At 38.5% G+C, this 16,660-nt stretch overlaps 1 protein-coding gene across 2 annotated transcripts in view; it reads right to left on the bottom strand.

Moving 5' to 3' along the window:
- ABCC4 (ATP binding cassette subfamily C member 4) overlaps window positions 1-16,660 on the bottom strand; it is a 152,887-nt gene that overhangs the window by 117,470 nt on the left and 18,757 nt on the right. For both annotated transcript variants that reach the window (XM_048933168.1, XM_048933169.1), the window contains exons 5-9: window positions 15,855-15,944; window positions 15,220-15,383; window positions 11,176-11,301; window positions 8,250-8,499; window positions 5,292-5,396 (exon numbers count right to left, since the gene is read on the bottom strand). In XM_048933168.1, coding sequence (XP_048789125.1) covers window positions 5,292-5,396; window positions 8,250-8,499; window positions 11,176-11,301; window positions 15,220-15,383; window positions 15,855-15,944 — 735 coding nt within the window. The remainder of the gene's footprint in view (window positions 1-5,291; window positions 5,397-8,249; window positions 8,500-11,175; window positions 11,302-15,219; window positions 15,384-15,854; window positions 15,945-16,660) is intronic.

Here is a 16,660-nt window from a genome sequence, read left to right as displayed (position 1 = left end):
GCCTCATCCAGTAAAGAATGGAGATTCTCCTTAGTCATCCTCTTACTGCTGATGTATTTGTAAAAGGGTTTCTTGTTCCTTTTAACCCCAGCAGCCAGGCTGAATTCAAGCTGGGCTTTTGCCTTTCTGATTTTCTCTCTACACATCTTAACAACTTCTCTGTACCCTTTCTGAGTCACCCATCCCTTCTTCCACAAGCGGTAGATTCTCTTTTTCTCCTGGAGCCTCAAGAACAGCTCCCTATTCATCCATACCGGTCTTCTTCCCCGCCAGCTCATTTTGCGGCTCAGGGGGACAGCCATCCCCTGTGCCTTTAAGACTTCCTTCTTAAAGAGTGACCAGCCATCTTGGACCCCTTTACTCTCTAAGACTGAAACCTAGGGGAATTCCCCTACTAGCCTTCTGAGTAATTCAAAGTCCTCTCTCTGGAAGTCTAAGGTAGCAGTTTTGCCATTCTCCCTCCTGGCTCCACCAAGAATCGACAACTCTACCATTTCATGGTCACTCTGTCCAAGACAGCCCCCGACCTCCACATCTCCCACCAGATCTTCTCTGTTAGTGAACAGCAGTTCAAGTGGGGCAGCTCCTCTCATCGGCTCTCTCACCAGCTGCATCAGAAAGTTATCCTCCATACACTCCAGAAACGTCCTAGACTGCTTCTTCTGCGCTGATAAAACAGTCGCTTTCCCAGCTTTCCTGTAGGCCCCCTTCAAGTACTGAAAGACCACAATGAGGTCTTGCTGGAGCTTTCTCTTCTCCAGGCTAACAACTCCAGTTCTCTTAGCCTGTCTGTCATAGGAAAGGTCTCCAAATCCTCTGACTATCCTCATGGCCTCCTCTGGAGGAGAAGAAACAGTTCCACGTTCTGCTCTGGGCCCTAGAGCTGAACGGAGTAATCCAGATGGAATCTCACAAGAGCAGAGAAGAGGGAGACACTCATTTGCCTGATGTTAAGACTTCTGATGCAGCTCAGGACTACAAGTACTCACTGGCAGCTCACGCTAAGTTCTACTTCAACACCCCCAACTCCTTCACCTCAGGACTGCTTCCCAATCCATTTTCTACCCAGTCTGTAAGGTGCAGGACCTTGCACATGGCCTTGCTGAACTTCATGAAGTTCGCACAGGCTCACCTCTGTCTCTCTGGATGGCAAACCCTTTTCTCCAACATGTCAACTTCACCTCACAGTTCGGTGTCATTCATACACCTGCTGAGGGGGACACACAATGCCCCTGTCTATGTCATCAACAAAGATGTTGACAGACCAATAGCATTGGTCTAATGCCCTGAGGAACAACACTCATCAATGGTCTCCACCAGGACACTGAGCCGCTGATCACAACACTTTCAGTGCAACAATTTATTCAATTCCTTATACACTAAATGGTCCATCCATCAAATCCACATCTCTCAAATTTATTGACAAAGATGTCATGTTGTCAATATGATGTCAATAGATGTCAAAGGCTTCACACAACTACAGGTAGTTAACGTCAGTTGCTTCTCCCTTACCCACCAGCGCTGTCATCAATGGCCTGTTTTCCAAGTGCCTTAGCACTGTTTTCAGTTGGATTTGTTCTATGACCTTGCAGGGCATAGAAGTGATACTAACTACCTTGTAATTCCCTGTGTCTCCCTTCTTTGTTCCACTTTAAAAAAATGAGGTTATGTTTCTCCTTTCCCAGTTAGTGCAGACTGCCACAGTTTCTGAAATATGATGAATAGTGGCTTAGCAACTCCATCCGTAAGCTTCCCCAGTACCCTCAAGATGCACCTCAGCAGGCTCCATGGACTTGTGCACCCTCAGGTTCCTCAGATGATCTTGATCATGACTTTTTCCTACAGAGTGTGGTTCTTCATTCTCCAATCCTTGAATTTCACTTAAGAGACTAGGACAGCATGTCTACAATGCCTGATGGTAAAGAATGAGCCAAAAGAGCTGTTGAGTATCTCAGCCTTCTCCACATACTGGGAGCTAGAGTTGGAAAAGGCCTTACATACCATCTAGTTATAATACCCAACACTATCATGTCACGTGGCCATACACTACCTTTAATTTTAACCCATCAGCTCCCAGTTGGCTCCTCATCCCTCCCCATCCATGCACTGCAGCTGATTATTGACATATCAAGTGGCACCTCCACTTCCCCTATTTCTTATGAAAATACAAGATCTTCACGTATTTAATAACAGTTCCCTCTAATTAAAGCGAAGCATCTTTGTAACAGGACCCACCCATATATCCATCTTAGACTGTACTAAGCACAACTGACACTAAAATGCAAATAATATAAAAGCAATCAAGCTGCCCTGTGACCAAATTCTGGAACTGCCAACAGGGGAAGCTTGCAACTAGCTGTTTTAAATGATTTGGGAAAGGCATGGTTGAGCTTATGAGAGGTATTCACTCACATCTGTGCCAGCTGGGAGAACTAGGCTGACATGCATGTGCCTCCTGAGGCCAGCTTGATGAAACAGGAAAGCCCTTAGAGCCCAGTAGCACACACCCAATCAGATTTGCCATCTCACCCAACAACCATGAGTTTTGCATTAAATCAGTCACAGCATAAGAATCCGAAGTTGCCTGTGCTCTGTAACACTGCAAAATCAGCTCTGCTGCTATCATTTATCTCCATAAGGTGGCAGCAACACGGCTCTTTTCTCAATTCTGTTATTTGATTTCTTGGTCCAGAGTACCCAGTTCAGGTACTAAACTGGAGTTAAGGTCTGGAGAGCCCCACCAGTTTATGAAAGAAAATGCATTTTTTTTAATGCAAAGTTTTTAGGATGAGAAAATATCTGTTATTAAATCATTAATCTTTACAGAAAAGTAAATAAGCTTTCCCACACACCAGCCCTACCACAGAGCTCTCAATGATTGTAATGAGGTCCTGAGGTCATGATTCTGAAATTCTAAAAGATTCTTGCCCGGGTTTTCAAAACAGAACATCATAAGAGCCTAATCCATTGAAGAATTTAAAAAAAAATCTTTAAAATAATTATTCAAATATTAGACACTTAAGTGTTATTTAAGACATCATGGACCCTACACAAAACTAGTAATGCAAGCAAAAAGAATGACCACATATATCTCATAGAATCGTAGAATCACAGAATGGCCTGGGTTGAAAAGGACCACAATGATCATCCAGTTTCAACCTCCCTGCTATGTGCAGGGTCGCCAAACACTACACCAGGCTGCCGAGTCACAACTAGCCTGGCCTTGAATGCCTCCAGGGATGGGGCATCCACAGCCTCCTTGGGCAGCCTGTTCCAGTGTGTCACCACCTCTGTGTGAAAAACTTCCTCTTAATATCTAACCTAAACCACCCTTGTCTTAGTTTAAAACCATTCCCCCTTGTCCTATTACTACTTCAAGAGCATGCTACTTTTGAAAAACACCATTATTTATAATTAATGACAGTTTGCCCTATTTTTAGGCATTGTGGCACTTTAAATTAGAGCACAGACTGATGGCATGAATAAGTTCATCTGATAGCTAATTGCCACCAAATGTCTCAACTCCCTTGGACCCTGATAAGCATTTGTGCCTGTCACTTTCCTTCTGCTGCTGCTTCTTCTTTCCTAGCTCTGTAGACAGGTTGTTCACGGGACTCAGCTTTCAAAGAACAAATCACATAAAAAGTGATTCATTTTCTACTGCTTTATCCCTGTGGACTGTCTCACCATCGGGTGCCACATACAAGCATCAACGCTGGCACACGGCACAACGAACAAAGCACTACAGTCCAAGGACACGGGACTGATCTCTTCACTGGGAGCAACTCCTTAGGTGAGTTTGGGCAGACATGATATCCCATATCCAAACAGAAGTAGTAATTCATCCCATCTATAGAGACAGTACTTTGTATAGAAGTACTACGCTGCTTAGGCTCTTCATTTAAGTGACTACAATGACAACGGACAAACTTGGCCACTGTTCAAATCTTGAATTTTAAATCTGAAGTTTTTCAATAGAGCAGGCAGGCTGTTCCAGAAATTAAAGGCACATCATGAAAAACACCATATTGAAGAAACTCTAGTTCCATGCTGCTATCAAACTAGCCTGTGGAACTCAGATAAGACTTGCCTCAGTAAAACAAGAGTGTGACCGTGAATTAATTGGTTTTGTTTATCTTTTGATAAACTGTAATACACCATGTTAAGTTGTTTTCCTAAGAGTCTATCTAATAATCCCTTTTTTACTTCCAGTGATTTTGGATTTGTGGGTTGTGTTTGGGTTTGTTTGTTGTTGTTTTTTTTTTTTCCTTAAGTATCTACTTTGGCTCATAATCCTTAAAAGCAAACAAATAAAAAATCATCATTCAGCTGTACAGTTGTTACACAGAGATCCAAAGAGTCATGAGAAACCCACTAAGGGTAGCAAGCTAAGTTGCTTACATGACAAAGTACAGCATACTTTAATTTATTATTCCTTTTATAAATTCTCTCTCACAGAACTCACCATCTTTTCAGTTAGCAATTAAAATTATATATAAATGCATAAATAATACATTTATAAATAATGTATAAAATTATTTTGCATTATTATAAGAGTATGTGAGAGAAATATTCCGAGCTGCTTTTAAATTTCTGGGAGAACTGTTCTTCTCCCATGCACATTTCAATTATGTATCAAAATAAAAGTTAAATTACGAGTTTTGTTTTCTTTTTTAAACCAAAAGGAAACCAGTAATTCCAGTCACGCTACCCAGCTTTACATAATATAAATAACTCAGGAAAAACCTGAAGGTGTTTTATGGGAATACTGTGCAACCATTTCCTATAGATTAACCACCATTTTGGCAAGTGTGATGCATTTTAAGTAAAGAACAATTTGTAATTGAACATTCTCAGTTAAAATACACAGAGTAACAGACTTGTAGACGAGACTAAAGCTTTCAAACCTGCTATGGGAAGTACAATATTGTATTAGTTCTAGACTAAAGCACTGATCAACATTCAGTTCACTGCAAAAAAACCAAAAACACACACGCTAAGGCCTGCCTTAATGTGCTGTCTGTCCTTAATTCCAATTTGAATATCTAAGCTGCATTATAATCCTGTTTAAGAACAAGACATTTCCAGAATTAATGTACAGGTTTTCAGTTAGTATAATATTCAAGCATAGGTACTTTTAAGATGCATTTGATACTGTTTAATACTATTCAAGAGAGTTAGTCTAACATGCCAAAAGGTTTCTCCAACATAAGACATAGACATTGTGCTTTTTAGGCTTACATTGCCTACAGCAAAAGTATACTCTTAACATCTATTAAAAGTAAGTTTACCTTATCCCAGTAGCAAGTCAAATCCTGAACATGAAGAATGACATTCTCATTATTATCTTGCAGTTGTGGTTTGAAGTGTGAGACCTCATCAAGTATCAGGAAGTTCTGCAATAAAAGAAAAGAACAGGATACTGCCTAATGTGAGACTGGGAAAGAAACCCAAGAATATGCTTTTGCAAGCAGCATACAACACATCACTGATGGACAAAGTACACACACTCATGAAAGAACTGTAATTCCAAAAGCAATGCACAACTCATTCAAGCAATGCACCTCTAACTAGCTGATCATCCCAGAGATCACTCGGAAGCGCAGATTTCATTGCATAGCAGTACTGTGGGACTCCTAGCAGCAACCTGCTGGGCAACAGAAAATTCCTGAAGCAAACAGAACTTGAAAGTCAGTCCTGACAAACCTTATAATTGTTTGACTTCCTCTGCCCATGAAGAAGAGATGAAACCTCAACTGCAACACCTTATTGTTCCACTGCTTTCTCATTTTCCTTGCCTAGATGCTAGATTATAAATAGCTCAAACACACTTTGAAAGGAAAAAGGCAAATTCACAGGTAAAAGTTACCACAAGTTTAAGATAAAACACAGAAAAGCCATCATGATTTGAATTGCTGACCACAAAGACCTTAAATAGGTCTCTAGCAGACAGTACCTTGAGGAATGTCAAATGTAGTTAACAAGTACTGAGCTAACAGTCTGCAGACATGAGACTGGTGCTGAAGACTTACAGAAGTCAGTAACTAAGAGGAAACAAAACAGAGCTGACAGACAGCTCTGAGGATGAGAACAGCACTTCTACATGTTAGCAAGCGCAAGGGACCTTGCTGAAAATTCAGCACCATTTTTAAGAGAGCCGTGAGAAGTCAAAGCATTTCATGCAGCAGTCTCCAAACTCAACGCACACATACATCTCCACCAAAAGGCAAAAGTGCAAAGTCAGTAGAAGTCTGAGATCTCCAGCCAGGTGAGTATTGCTGAGTCTGATTTTAGACAGGCAGGTGCAAAGGGCAGCTCTGGGAGAGAATCTGGGAGATGATGGTGGAATTCAGAAAGAAATTCTAAACATACCTAAATCCATATTTGCAGCATGTGACATAAGAAAAAAACCTTTGAAATGTGATTTGTGTTTAGATAACGACCCAAATATCAGAGGGTTATAAGCAAGGAATCAGTCTCCTGCTTGAGCTCTTACCAGGACTTTCTCTTTTAGCAGCAGCATTCAAATCAGCTGTAAGTGCTTGCCAGCCATTTAAGTAAAAAAATGTAAGCACACGTGGAAGATTTTAAAGAAAAGCAGTACAAAACAAGAAAAAAATTACAGGGCTAACACCAGGAATTTTACGTAGCAGGGGGTGGGTGCAGAAAATCAACACTATGAATAAAGTTTTCAAAAGCAAAATAACTTCAGCCTTAAAGACTTCTTCAGATCTCTCAAAACACTCTTCTGTTACTTTTATACCTAATAATCTTCCCTGCAGAGAAAAATAAAACCGCTAGCATCCACAGGATGCTGAGAAGCAAACATTAGCTTGAGATAGGACTATGTCCTTGAGAACAAAAACCTCCATCTTTTGTACTAAGATAATTTTTACCCTCCTTCCACAGTCTGTGGAAAACTTGTTGAAAAATTGTTCTCACTTTGTTTCACAAATTGGGAGTGTGAGCCACTGCTTCATCAAAAAGCAGGAGCTTCAAGGAGAGATGCAGCTGTATAGCTAAGGTGAGGGGACATGACAGCTTAAAGGGGAAAAAAAAAAAGAAAAAAATAAAGGAAGACTTTCTGCCACACAGTTCTTATGTATGTATGTATGTATGTATGTATGTTCTATGCATGAATACAGAGGAACAGCAAATACTTCCCATCCAACTATACTTTATTTTCACCTGAAGCATGATATCTCCTGCTTTCTTGTCTCCAACCAAGCATATTTATGATCAGCACTGAAAACTCACTTGTTCTATAAAGCTCATGGAGAAAGTACCTCTTAAAAAGCAAAACAATTCTTTTCAGTTTTGCCCAGATAGCCATCATCCTCATCCTTTTTTTTTTTTTTTTCCTGTATTCTGAGTCTCTCTACCTAATTCCTTTCCACTTATTTACATTTCAGTAGCACATCTTTAGTTACAAAGCATCTTGTCATACAGTAGCAGAATGCCTAACTCTTACTTTGTGGCTTTGGAAATTGAAGCTAAAAAGTTTGTGTCTGCATCAGGGATGCTAAAGATTCATCAGGACAATTATTTGTCCATTCCAGTGAACCTTCATTCTGGAGCTAGTTTTGAAAAAGTATCCTTATGGAATCCTAAATGCAGAGAAACTGAATCCAGCTGTCAAGAGCAAAATCTTTTGCCTTGTAGGATATACTGGAAAAGAAGACATGAGAGAAAAAGATTGCCACTATCTGCTCAAGTGCTTTTGTGTCTTGTTCTTAAGGCATCTTTTTTAGACTTTCACTCATGCTTCTCAACCTGCATAATTAGAATGATCACTTGAAAGAGCACTGTGTGGGAGCTGAACACAAGGTACATGTAAACACTGAAAAGACACTGCAACACCCAGCATCCCAAGCATTTCTCTTTCTTTCCTCCTAATTTAAACACTAATAAGAAACGTTATGGACTACAATTTTGTTGGGTGGTGATTTTCACACATTATGCTTTTCTAACTCCACTTTGCATCACCCTTCACAAAATGCTTCTTTGAAGAGCAGATTTTATCTGTTTAATACATAGTTTCCATGTGGACTTAGTACAATTAGCAAATTCATCAAGAAAAGTTTTATTATCCTCAGGCATACGGAGAAAGACATTTTTAGGTACCTTCATTAATAAATGGCATAGTGACGCTCGGTAAAGCCATATAATTACATGTACAGCATTTCTATTTACCCCAATCTAATATTTTTTCACCAATGAACCCAAACTACTCCCACCAGTAATCGTACCTTGATCCGCCGTATGCTAACCACTGCCTCGGATACTCTCTCAACAGCCGAAGGGAAGAACAGAGTTACTGTCAGCCTGACTGCGCCATACAGGGACACTGCAACAAACACCCGACTTGCAGAGATAACATTGCCAAGTAGTACGTATGCCATGAAAGTCATGAACACTGTTATTTTGCTTGCCACAAAGAAAGAGGCCAAATTCAATCCTCGAAGGTAGGAGCTTTTCAAAACCATGGCGATCTCCTTCCTAAAAGTGCAAAACATAAACAGTCACATCAATCCTTCCCATCACAGTTGCCCCCAGCAGTAGGATGAGGGAGATTCCATTCTCAGGATTATACTTGTATATCCTTTCTCCTCCCCTTACACCACCCCAACTCATATGCAAAGAACTGTACTCAAAAGTAACTGTAAAGAAAGCAGGGTTCATGGAAAATAGCAAAATAAAATTTAAAAGTCTTACGAATTGAGGAAAATAAAAAGTTAAGATATGTAGTGTCTTGATAGCTATAGGAAAAAGAAGAATCAGAGACAGAAAACAGAAGTGCTTTTATTTCCTTTTGCAGTCAAACTATCATCTCAATTCCCATTCTAAGCTGCTTTGATTATTTCTGGATGGTGTAAAAGAGAAAAAAGGAAAATAAATCTGTGTAATGGTCAAGCATCACGCAGCTCCTTATCTTTCCAACACAAAAATCTGAGTTTATTCACAAACTCTTAATAAGATTAACACATTCTCCTCAAGCAGAAAAACAGGGCAACTTCCATAACTTTTAAAAGTCCATCTGTGGACCATCAATCAGCTGCTGTTCCTCAAGCTGAATCATGGGGTTTGCAGTATTTCCTTTGATCTCAGTCTAAATCCTCTCACTTTGGACCCTGCTCCTGGTTTCTTCTGCTCCAGGAGTTCTGTTTGTAATTAAGAGAATACTGATCTGCAAGGCCAATTGTTCTGGCAAATAGTCCCTCAGCTAAACCGTAGGTGATGTATGGCACAGACAAGAAGTCTCCCTGTAGAAACATAATAGCTGATGAAGCACCTGTTTTCAATTCTCATTTCAGTTAAGCTTCAGTTTTGATTTCTAAATGAGTCCTCAAGTCCAGTGCTCAAAATGTTACTGCACTAGTTACAATGACACTGCCATCAGGCTTAAATTCATGTTAAAGGAAGAGGTTTTCTTTATCAAGAGAGACATAATCATTTGCTTCTTCCCCACATATATACTTTAATCTGCTTGAAATAACGTGGAATTTTATTGAAACAATTCCTAACTTATCTTCCTAAATATTCCAGCAATTCTCAGTTAAAAACTTGATCATTTTGCTTACTTTCTACTTGAAACTGTATGCGAAGATTAGAAAATCAAGTCATGATCATACTGCTTGAAATACACTAGGTCTTCACCTATGAAGAGAAAGATGCAGGATCTACTCCTGGAAAACTAGTTAAGCAACTTTCCCACTATACTTGCCAAATTGGCTGAACTGACAGACTTTCAAAGCATTTCAAAGACATTTTCTCAGCTTAACAGCTCACAATCTCTGACCTCCTCCAAAGGACAGTGAAAGAACGCTTGTACGTAAACTATTGGAACTGGGCCTAATTTAATTACTTCTGGATGAAACTTTTTTCCCACATTCTAATAATCCCTAATAATCCTCTCACTATCTGTGGATAATTAGCAAGTTCTCTGTGCTTTTCTCCATAAATATCTGATAAATTACAGTCAACCCATAGGCTGTATATAATATATCACACTGTCTTACGGAAGAGAGTTATTTCAAGGGAAACTAACACCAACACCACAGAAAAAAAAACAACAGAGAAGTTTAGATGTCATCTTAACTTTTCAGGGCCACTGTGGAAACACTGGGCAACAACTGGGCTGAATTTAAAATTTCTAACTTATAATTTTTTCACAGCACAGTGAAAGGGGGCTCAAGCTGTGTTCTGGAAGAGTTTATTTCACTCCATCATTGGATAGGAAACCACTAATCTTAATGAGGTGCTGACTGTTGTGATATGAATGCACCCACTGAGGAAGTTTTCAATAAGGAAATATCCTCTCTGGCTCCATGCAAGCCACTGAAACCTTCAATCAATTGAGAACACTTGGTCAGCATAGGATCCTATATTCTTTAGTACTGCAGTATATATGGGAAGAAATATCTTGGGGAGCATTAGCGCATTTGAAAACTTGCACGTGGAAGGGAAAAAAATGCTATTAAAAAAAAAGAAAAAGGAATGCCAAATAAATAGATAATGATAAATAAAAACAGTAACAGAGAATCTATGGCAGGTTAATAACCTTCTACTGATATGCTGGAGAAAAACTGCATGAAAACTAAGTGCTAGGAAACATGCACCTGAATTCCTGTCAAGAATAGCAAGTAGTGTTGAAAAACAAATTTATGAGTTAAGTTTTAATCAGATGCTGACAGATCTCTACAAAGAAACAATGCTGCACAAACAGAGCAATTCTGAGCTGTTATCATTCTGTCCTCCACCCCTTCAAAAGGCAAAAAGTGAAGAAGAGTAGTATCTGAGGATGCCATTCATTTAAGACAGTCAGAAACCACATACTTCTCAAGAGAAATGTCTGCTTACTGGTCTCATTCTATTAGCTTAGAAGGCTGTGAAAATGAACCTGTTCAATTACTTTATTTACCAGTTGCCATTTTTAAGCACAACTGTAAAAGCAAATAAAAATATATATATATAGTTTACAAATATCAAATGATTTTTTATTTCTGCTGTCCTCTCAGAATATATTTTCAATCCTTCACTCTTGCTATAGAAGACTAAAAAAGCCAACGAAGTTCAAAAAAAAGCACTTTAAAGCACAAAATAATGCACCTATTGACATGTGAAAAATGGAAGCAGATACAGATCATATACCAAGCTGCATCTCTTCAGGATTACCTTCTCAAACCACTCACAAGTTCCGCAAATGATTTTTCCCATGCATACATCTTTATTATCTTCATACCACTTATGACTTCATTCATGGTCCTAATCCTGACATCTGTAAAGGCAGCTGTCTTGCTCCTGTGAATAGAAGTAAAAATTATCAGATTTTCTAAAGAAGATAAACTATTTTTATCTATAATACACCCATATTAAGTTTGTGCTCTTACTTCCAGAGGATTCACACAAATTAAACTGCATTAGAAGATCTTTCTTGAACAGTATTTTACAGCTCACACACAGCAAACAGATTTGATAATTCTGTCCATGTTCCTGGCATTCCCCACTCTTAGGGAACTGTCAGTTGATTCATGTCCAGAACTGTATATCAGTTTGTCCCAGCACATTGTATTCCTTAAATTACAGCTTCACATATTAAAAATAATAACAAAAATGCTAAGTGTTACAATTAGAGCAAACAAAAAAAACAGAAAAGCATACATTCTTAAGAGTTATTTTATTTTCATGTTTCAAATCTATTCTCCAAATGGTGTTTTGATGTTAAAGAAACCGGCCTTGATTTGCATCTTTTTAAGGCTAATCCTTCTTGAAGTACAGATGACTTGTAACACAGCATGAGCTATAATTTAGGAGAAACAAAAGCATACCTAAATTTCCTAAGTAAATAAACAGAATTGAAGCGCTGATTTTAAGAAATGCTGAATGAAGCATACCTACTCTAGTTGGGCATTATGATTGAATTGATGAACAAAGTAGGGAATACATATAATTAAATAATAAAGTCACAGTTTCAATTAGGAAAAAAGCATTGAAAGTTAGAAGCTATGTCACAAATGCATAAACCATGCTAATAGAACAGGTTACAACTCTGAATTCATTCATGTAGAGAAGCATACATAGCACATAATTACTTATGGTGGGCTTTATTTTGATGAGCCCCACTTTTTTTCTGCTAAATAACATATTTTTATATGTAAAATCAATGAAAGACAAACTCAGAGACCATATTAAAAAAGCAAAGACCGTGTCAGTTTAATCTGCTCCCCTGCAAGATTTTTCTAGAAGGAATAGCCACAATCAAAGGAGATATGAAGAAAGAACATCAGGTAACTGCTCATCATTTTAAACTAACTTACCAGTTACGGATTCCCAGTGACCAATAAAAGTTAGGTGGCTAAACCAAGTTATTACAGAAGAAATCAAGGAAACTGGCCCTAAAGTAATCAAGTCTTCTTACTAGCACTGAAAAAGACTGCTTAGCCTAAACCAACCTTACTAGCAGGGAATGAGAGAATCTTTGCAAAGTCCTTTTTTTCCTCTGTCAAAAAGAAGCAGTGAGACAAAAAGATTTCCTCAAAAAATGCAAGACCTCCTCCTTCCGCCTCACCCCTGCATGGCAAAGTACACAACCTGTTGTTCATTTCTCTGTAGCAACAATGATTCTCACATGCAATCTTTCAAAAACAGTTACCTTTCAAAGGTAACTTCCAGATTTGGCCTCCAGATGATAGAAGGTTGGAAGGAACCTTTAAAGGTCATCTAGACCAGCCTCCCCTGCAAGGTACAGAGTCACCTACTGCTAGACCAGGTTGCTCAGAGCCCCACCCAGCCTGACCTTGAATGTCTCCAGGGATGGGGCATCCACCACCTCTCTGGGCAACCTGTCCTAGTGACTTACCATCCTAAGTGTAAAAAATGTCTTCCTTATACCCAATCTAAATCTCCCCTCTTTTAGTTTGAATCCATTACCCCTTCTATCTCAACAGACCCTGCTAAGGACTCTGATCCCATGCTTCTTATAGTCCTCCTTTAGAAACTGAAAGGCAGCTATCAGGTCTCCCAGTGATCTCAAGCCTTCTCAGAAATATTACAGTAATACTTGTTTTAAATTAAGCAAGTTACAGAACTCCTTTTCACATTCATGATGCACGTCCAGTGGATTCTGGTTATGTTTGACACAACAGTTCCAAATGTTGTTCTTTAATAAATAAATAAATGCATACACAGAGCTCTAAATGGGAACATTACGGTTGCATGGCTAAGCGCTGAAAGGATTCAGTTCTTGTGAATATATTTTAAACAGTCTTCAGTCCACTAAATGAACTATTTCTCAAATAATAAAGGATTTCATGTGTACTTTGTGCACCGCTCAGAACTCTTGCAGGTAAAAGCACTGGAAGAAGACCAAATAAGTACCTGTATAATAAACTGGTGTGCATGCATTTACAACATTGGGTTGAAAACGCAATGTTGAGTAATGGCACAAATTCTGTGCCACATGGACTGTGCCTGGGTTTGTGGAAAAGCCTTGAATTCTGAAATGACTTATTCATAGGGTGATTTCCTTGTATCCATGCAGATTTCCAGCAACTGTCACGTGAACGTACACATCATTACAAAGCTGGAATCCACTTCAGTTTTTCCAGTAACTCCTTCTGTTCACTGGGCATTTGTATGTCCACACGTACGTGAGCAAAAGCTCCTTCTGGTTAACAAATTCTTTCCCTTGCACTGCATCCAATAAAGTGGCCTTTAATTAATAGGGAAAAAACCCAAGGAATGTTACATTGCCACTGGCTAACCTTTAAAATACATACCTTACAGAAGAGATTTTTGTCACCTTGTTGTCTGACCCTGGACAAGTCCCTTAATCTTTGTGCCTCAGTTTCCCATCTGTAAAATGGGAATAATAATGCTTACCACTTTGGAAAAGCACTCCGAACACCATGGATAAGGCACTATTCAGGTGTTAAGTATTTTAATTGTTGACATTAAAACTCAAATCAAGTGGAAAGTAGCTTGACACATATGAATGCATAGCACATATGCAGTGAAAATTTATACTTCGGAATATACATTCTACAAATAGATCTTATGAAGAACCTAAGAAGCTGACAGAGAACATGGAATGATTCATTACTTGAGAAATAGCACATGAGCATAATAACTGAAGACTAACACAGTGATTACAAGCAGAAGTATATCTGAGTTGGTGTACCTTTGTAATTCTCAGCTCTCTCTTCCTATCTAGCCATGCAATGGCAACGCCAGTCAATACTTTCGGAAAACCTGTCTTAAAATACAGCTTAAAAATAACCCTACAGTAATCCACTAAAAATGAAGTTTTGCTTATTTGAAAAGCTAAAAGGAACCCATTCACCCTGAACAGAAGTGCAACAAAGATGTGTAACCTACAAAGTGTACAAGTACACAGAAAAAAGTATTTCCATTTAGATGAAAAAGTAATTTATAAAATAAAAATGCAAGTAGAGCATGATTTTTTACACAATAGAAGGAAAATTAGGAAGCTAGAATATTGAAGATAACTTAACATTCCCACCTGAGGTAAGTCATTTTTTAAGAGGAAGTCACAGAAAAATAAATTAAATTTGTCTGACAGCGGAAAGCTACTGCAGATCCATTTCATATATCTGTAACCCTAGAAACTTAGAGCTAGAAACAGTTGGCATCAAAACAGTGGTCATAATTTTGCTTTACTTTTCTCTCATTTCCTTCACCTTTTTCTTCTCTGCATCTGTATCTTGGAGGAGAGACAGCAAGATTTTTAAACACAAAATTTTCAGAGCTTTCCACTCCACCTTTATAATCTCAATAAGTCAAACTTATGGCAAGAATGACAAGTAATAATCTCTCCCCTAAGCATTAGCTAAGTAAGGCAAAGCTCAAGTTGCTATGCAACTCTATGCCCAAAACCTACAAGGTAGATGTAGGAGAGCTACAAGGGAGCTACAGAAATAGCCCAAGGCTTTAATACACTGGACATCTAAAAAGTGCCAGATACTGTCTGCATCTCCAAGGGAAAAACAACTTCAAGTCCCTATGAACAGAGCTTTAGAAATCTCACATTATTAACTATGAGAAACACTGGCAGAGATCAAAGAGAAAGCAGAAATCCTCACCAAATGGAAGCTGTTCTCATCCCAGTACTCTAACTCCATCCAGCCCTTAGACAAGGAAGTATGCACATTTTCAAACTCGGGTCAGAAAATACCTACAACCTGATGTATGCAACCTTACCTTAAAGAAGAAAAAAGCCTCCCAATGCAGGTTTGTACAGGCAGAAGAATAATCAGTACTGCCATTCCTGCAAGACACGATGGGCCTATTTCCATCCAGAGAAGTACTGTTACTGCTACAGCTTGAATTGGTCCAGCCCACAAGAAGTGCAAGAAAATTGTTACCTAGGCAAAGAGATAAGAAACAAAAATCAGCTTTCAGTCCTAGCTAAAATATTAAATCCTAGTAATATGTAATTGAGAAAGCACCTCTGTCTGCAGTGGTACTGAGGCATTCAGTCAGAAGACCTGGTGCAATTCTGCACCAGATTCAGAGACCTGAACACAGCAGTCTACACTGAGGTGCCTAAGCTTTAGAAAGCAAATAAATCCCCACATTGACTTTCTTGTGCCAACATTCATCTGAGCTTAGGAAAACAGCAGGAAAGTATGAAATAGACAAAAAGAATGCTTTATGAGAATAAAAAATGTTTTAAGGAGTTGGGTTCAATGATATCTATTGGTTCTTTCCAGCTCAGGATACTCCATGATTCTATGACTCTATGAATATTTCTTTCCATGTGATATTTAAGAAACAACTAGAAGAAATGTTCATAAGAAATACATATCACCAGAAAGATCTGTAATAGTTCTTACCTGATCAAATTTGTTCACATCATTTGAGAGAAGATTTACTATTTGTCCAGTGGTAGTTTTTGCCATAGCTACATTACTGAGACGAAGTGCCTAAAAAAATTGAAAGCAGTCCCAGTTTGTCACAGCTTATACAGCACAGAATGCATGTAGTTAGAAGACTCAATACACATATACAATGCTGGAACAAAAGCTTTTGCCTGAGAGTATCTGGGCACAATTCTAAAACGTTAGACAATATGTTGGTTAACACTCCAAACCTGAAGGTGAGCCTATTGAAAAAACAAGCAGTGTAGGGAAAAGACTGCAAGAACACAAGTGCCATAAAAAAACACTATCTTCACTTTCTCTGAAATGGGAAAATACCAACATAGCAATAACTAAAGCTAAACAGAAAAGCTTTTAACTTTTCGTTTACATTTCTCTCCCACCCATATTACAAGCAACTTTACAAAATTAAAATAGAAAACTCTACCTGAAGATCAAATTAAAATCAGGGCAATGTTTGCACAATCAAAATAATTTTGTTGTGAGATTCCTGGCAGAATGCAATCAATGAAGTCATTCTTTTTATACTATCACTCCTTAATAACAATGCAAACCCCATCTTCTGTCTTTGAAAATCAAAGTTAGTATCCCTCTACAAAGTGTAAACATTTCCATTGGTGACAACACCTGTTAAATGCTAAACTTTCTAGACTACATTAAAAGAAGCATGTGCCATGAAAAACAACAGCAGTAAATACCAAATGGTTTTGCAGGCTGATATAGATTAATCGGTAGAAAACAGAATGTGATTACAACAATAT

The sequence above is a fragment of the Lagopus muta genome, chromosome 1 (assembly GCF_023343835.1).
Source record: "Lagopus muta isolate bLagMut1 chromosome 1, bLagMut1 primary, whole genome shotgun sequence".
In the NCBI taxonomy this organism is placed as follows: Eukaryota; Metazoa; Chordata; class Aves; order Galliformes; family Phasianidae; genus Lagopus; species Lagopus muta.
The sequence above is the reverse complement of the archived record's forward strand: the minus strand, read 5'-3'. Positions and strand labels throughout refer to the sequence as shown.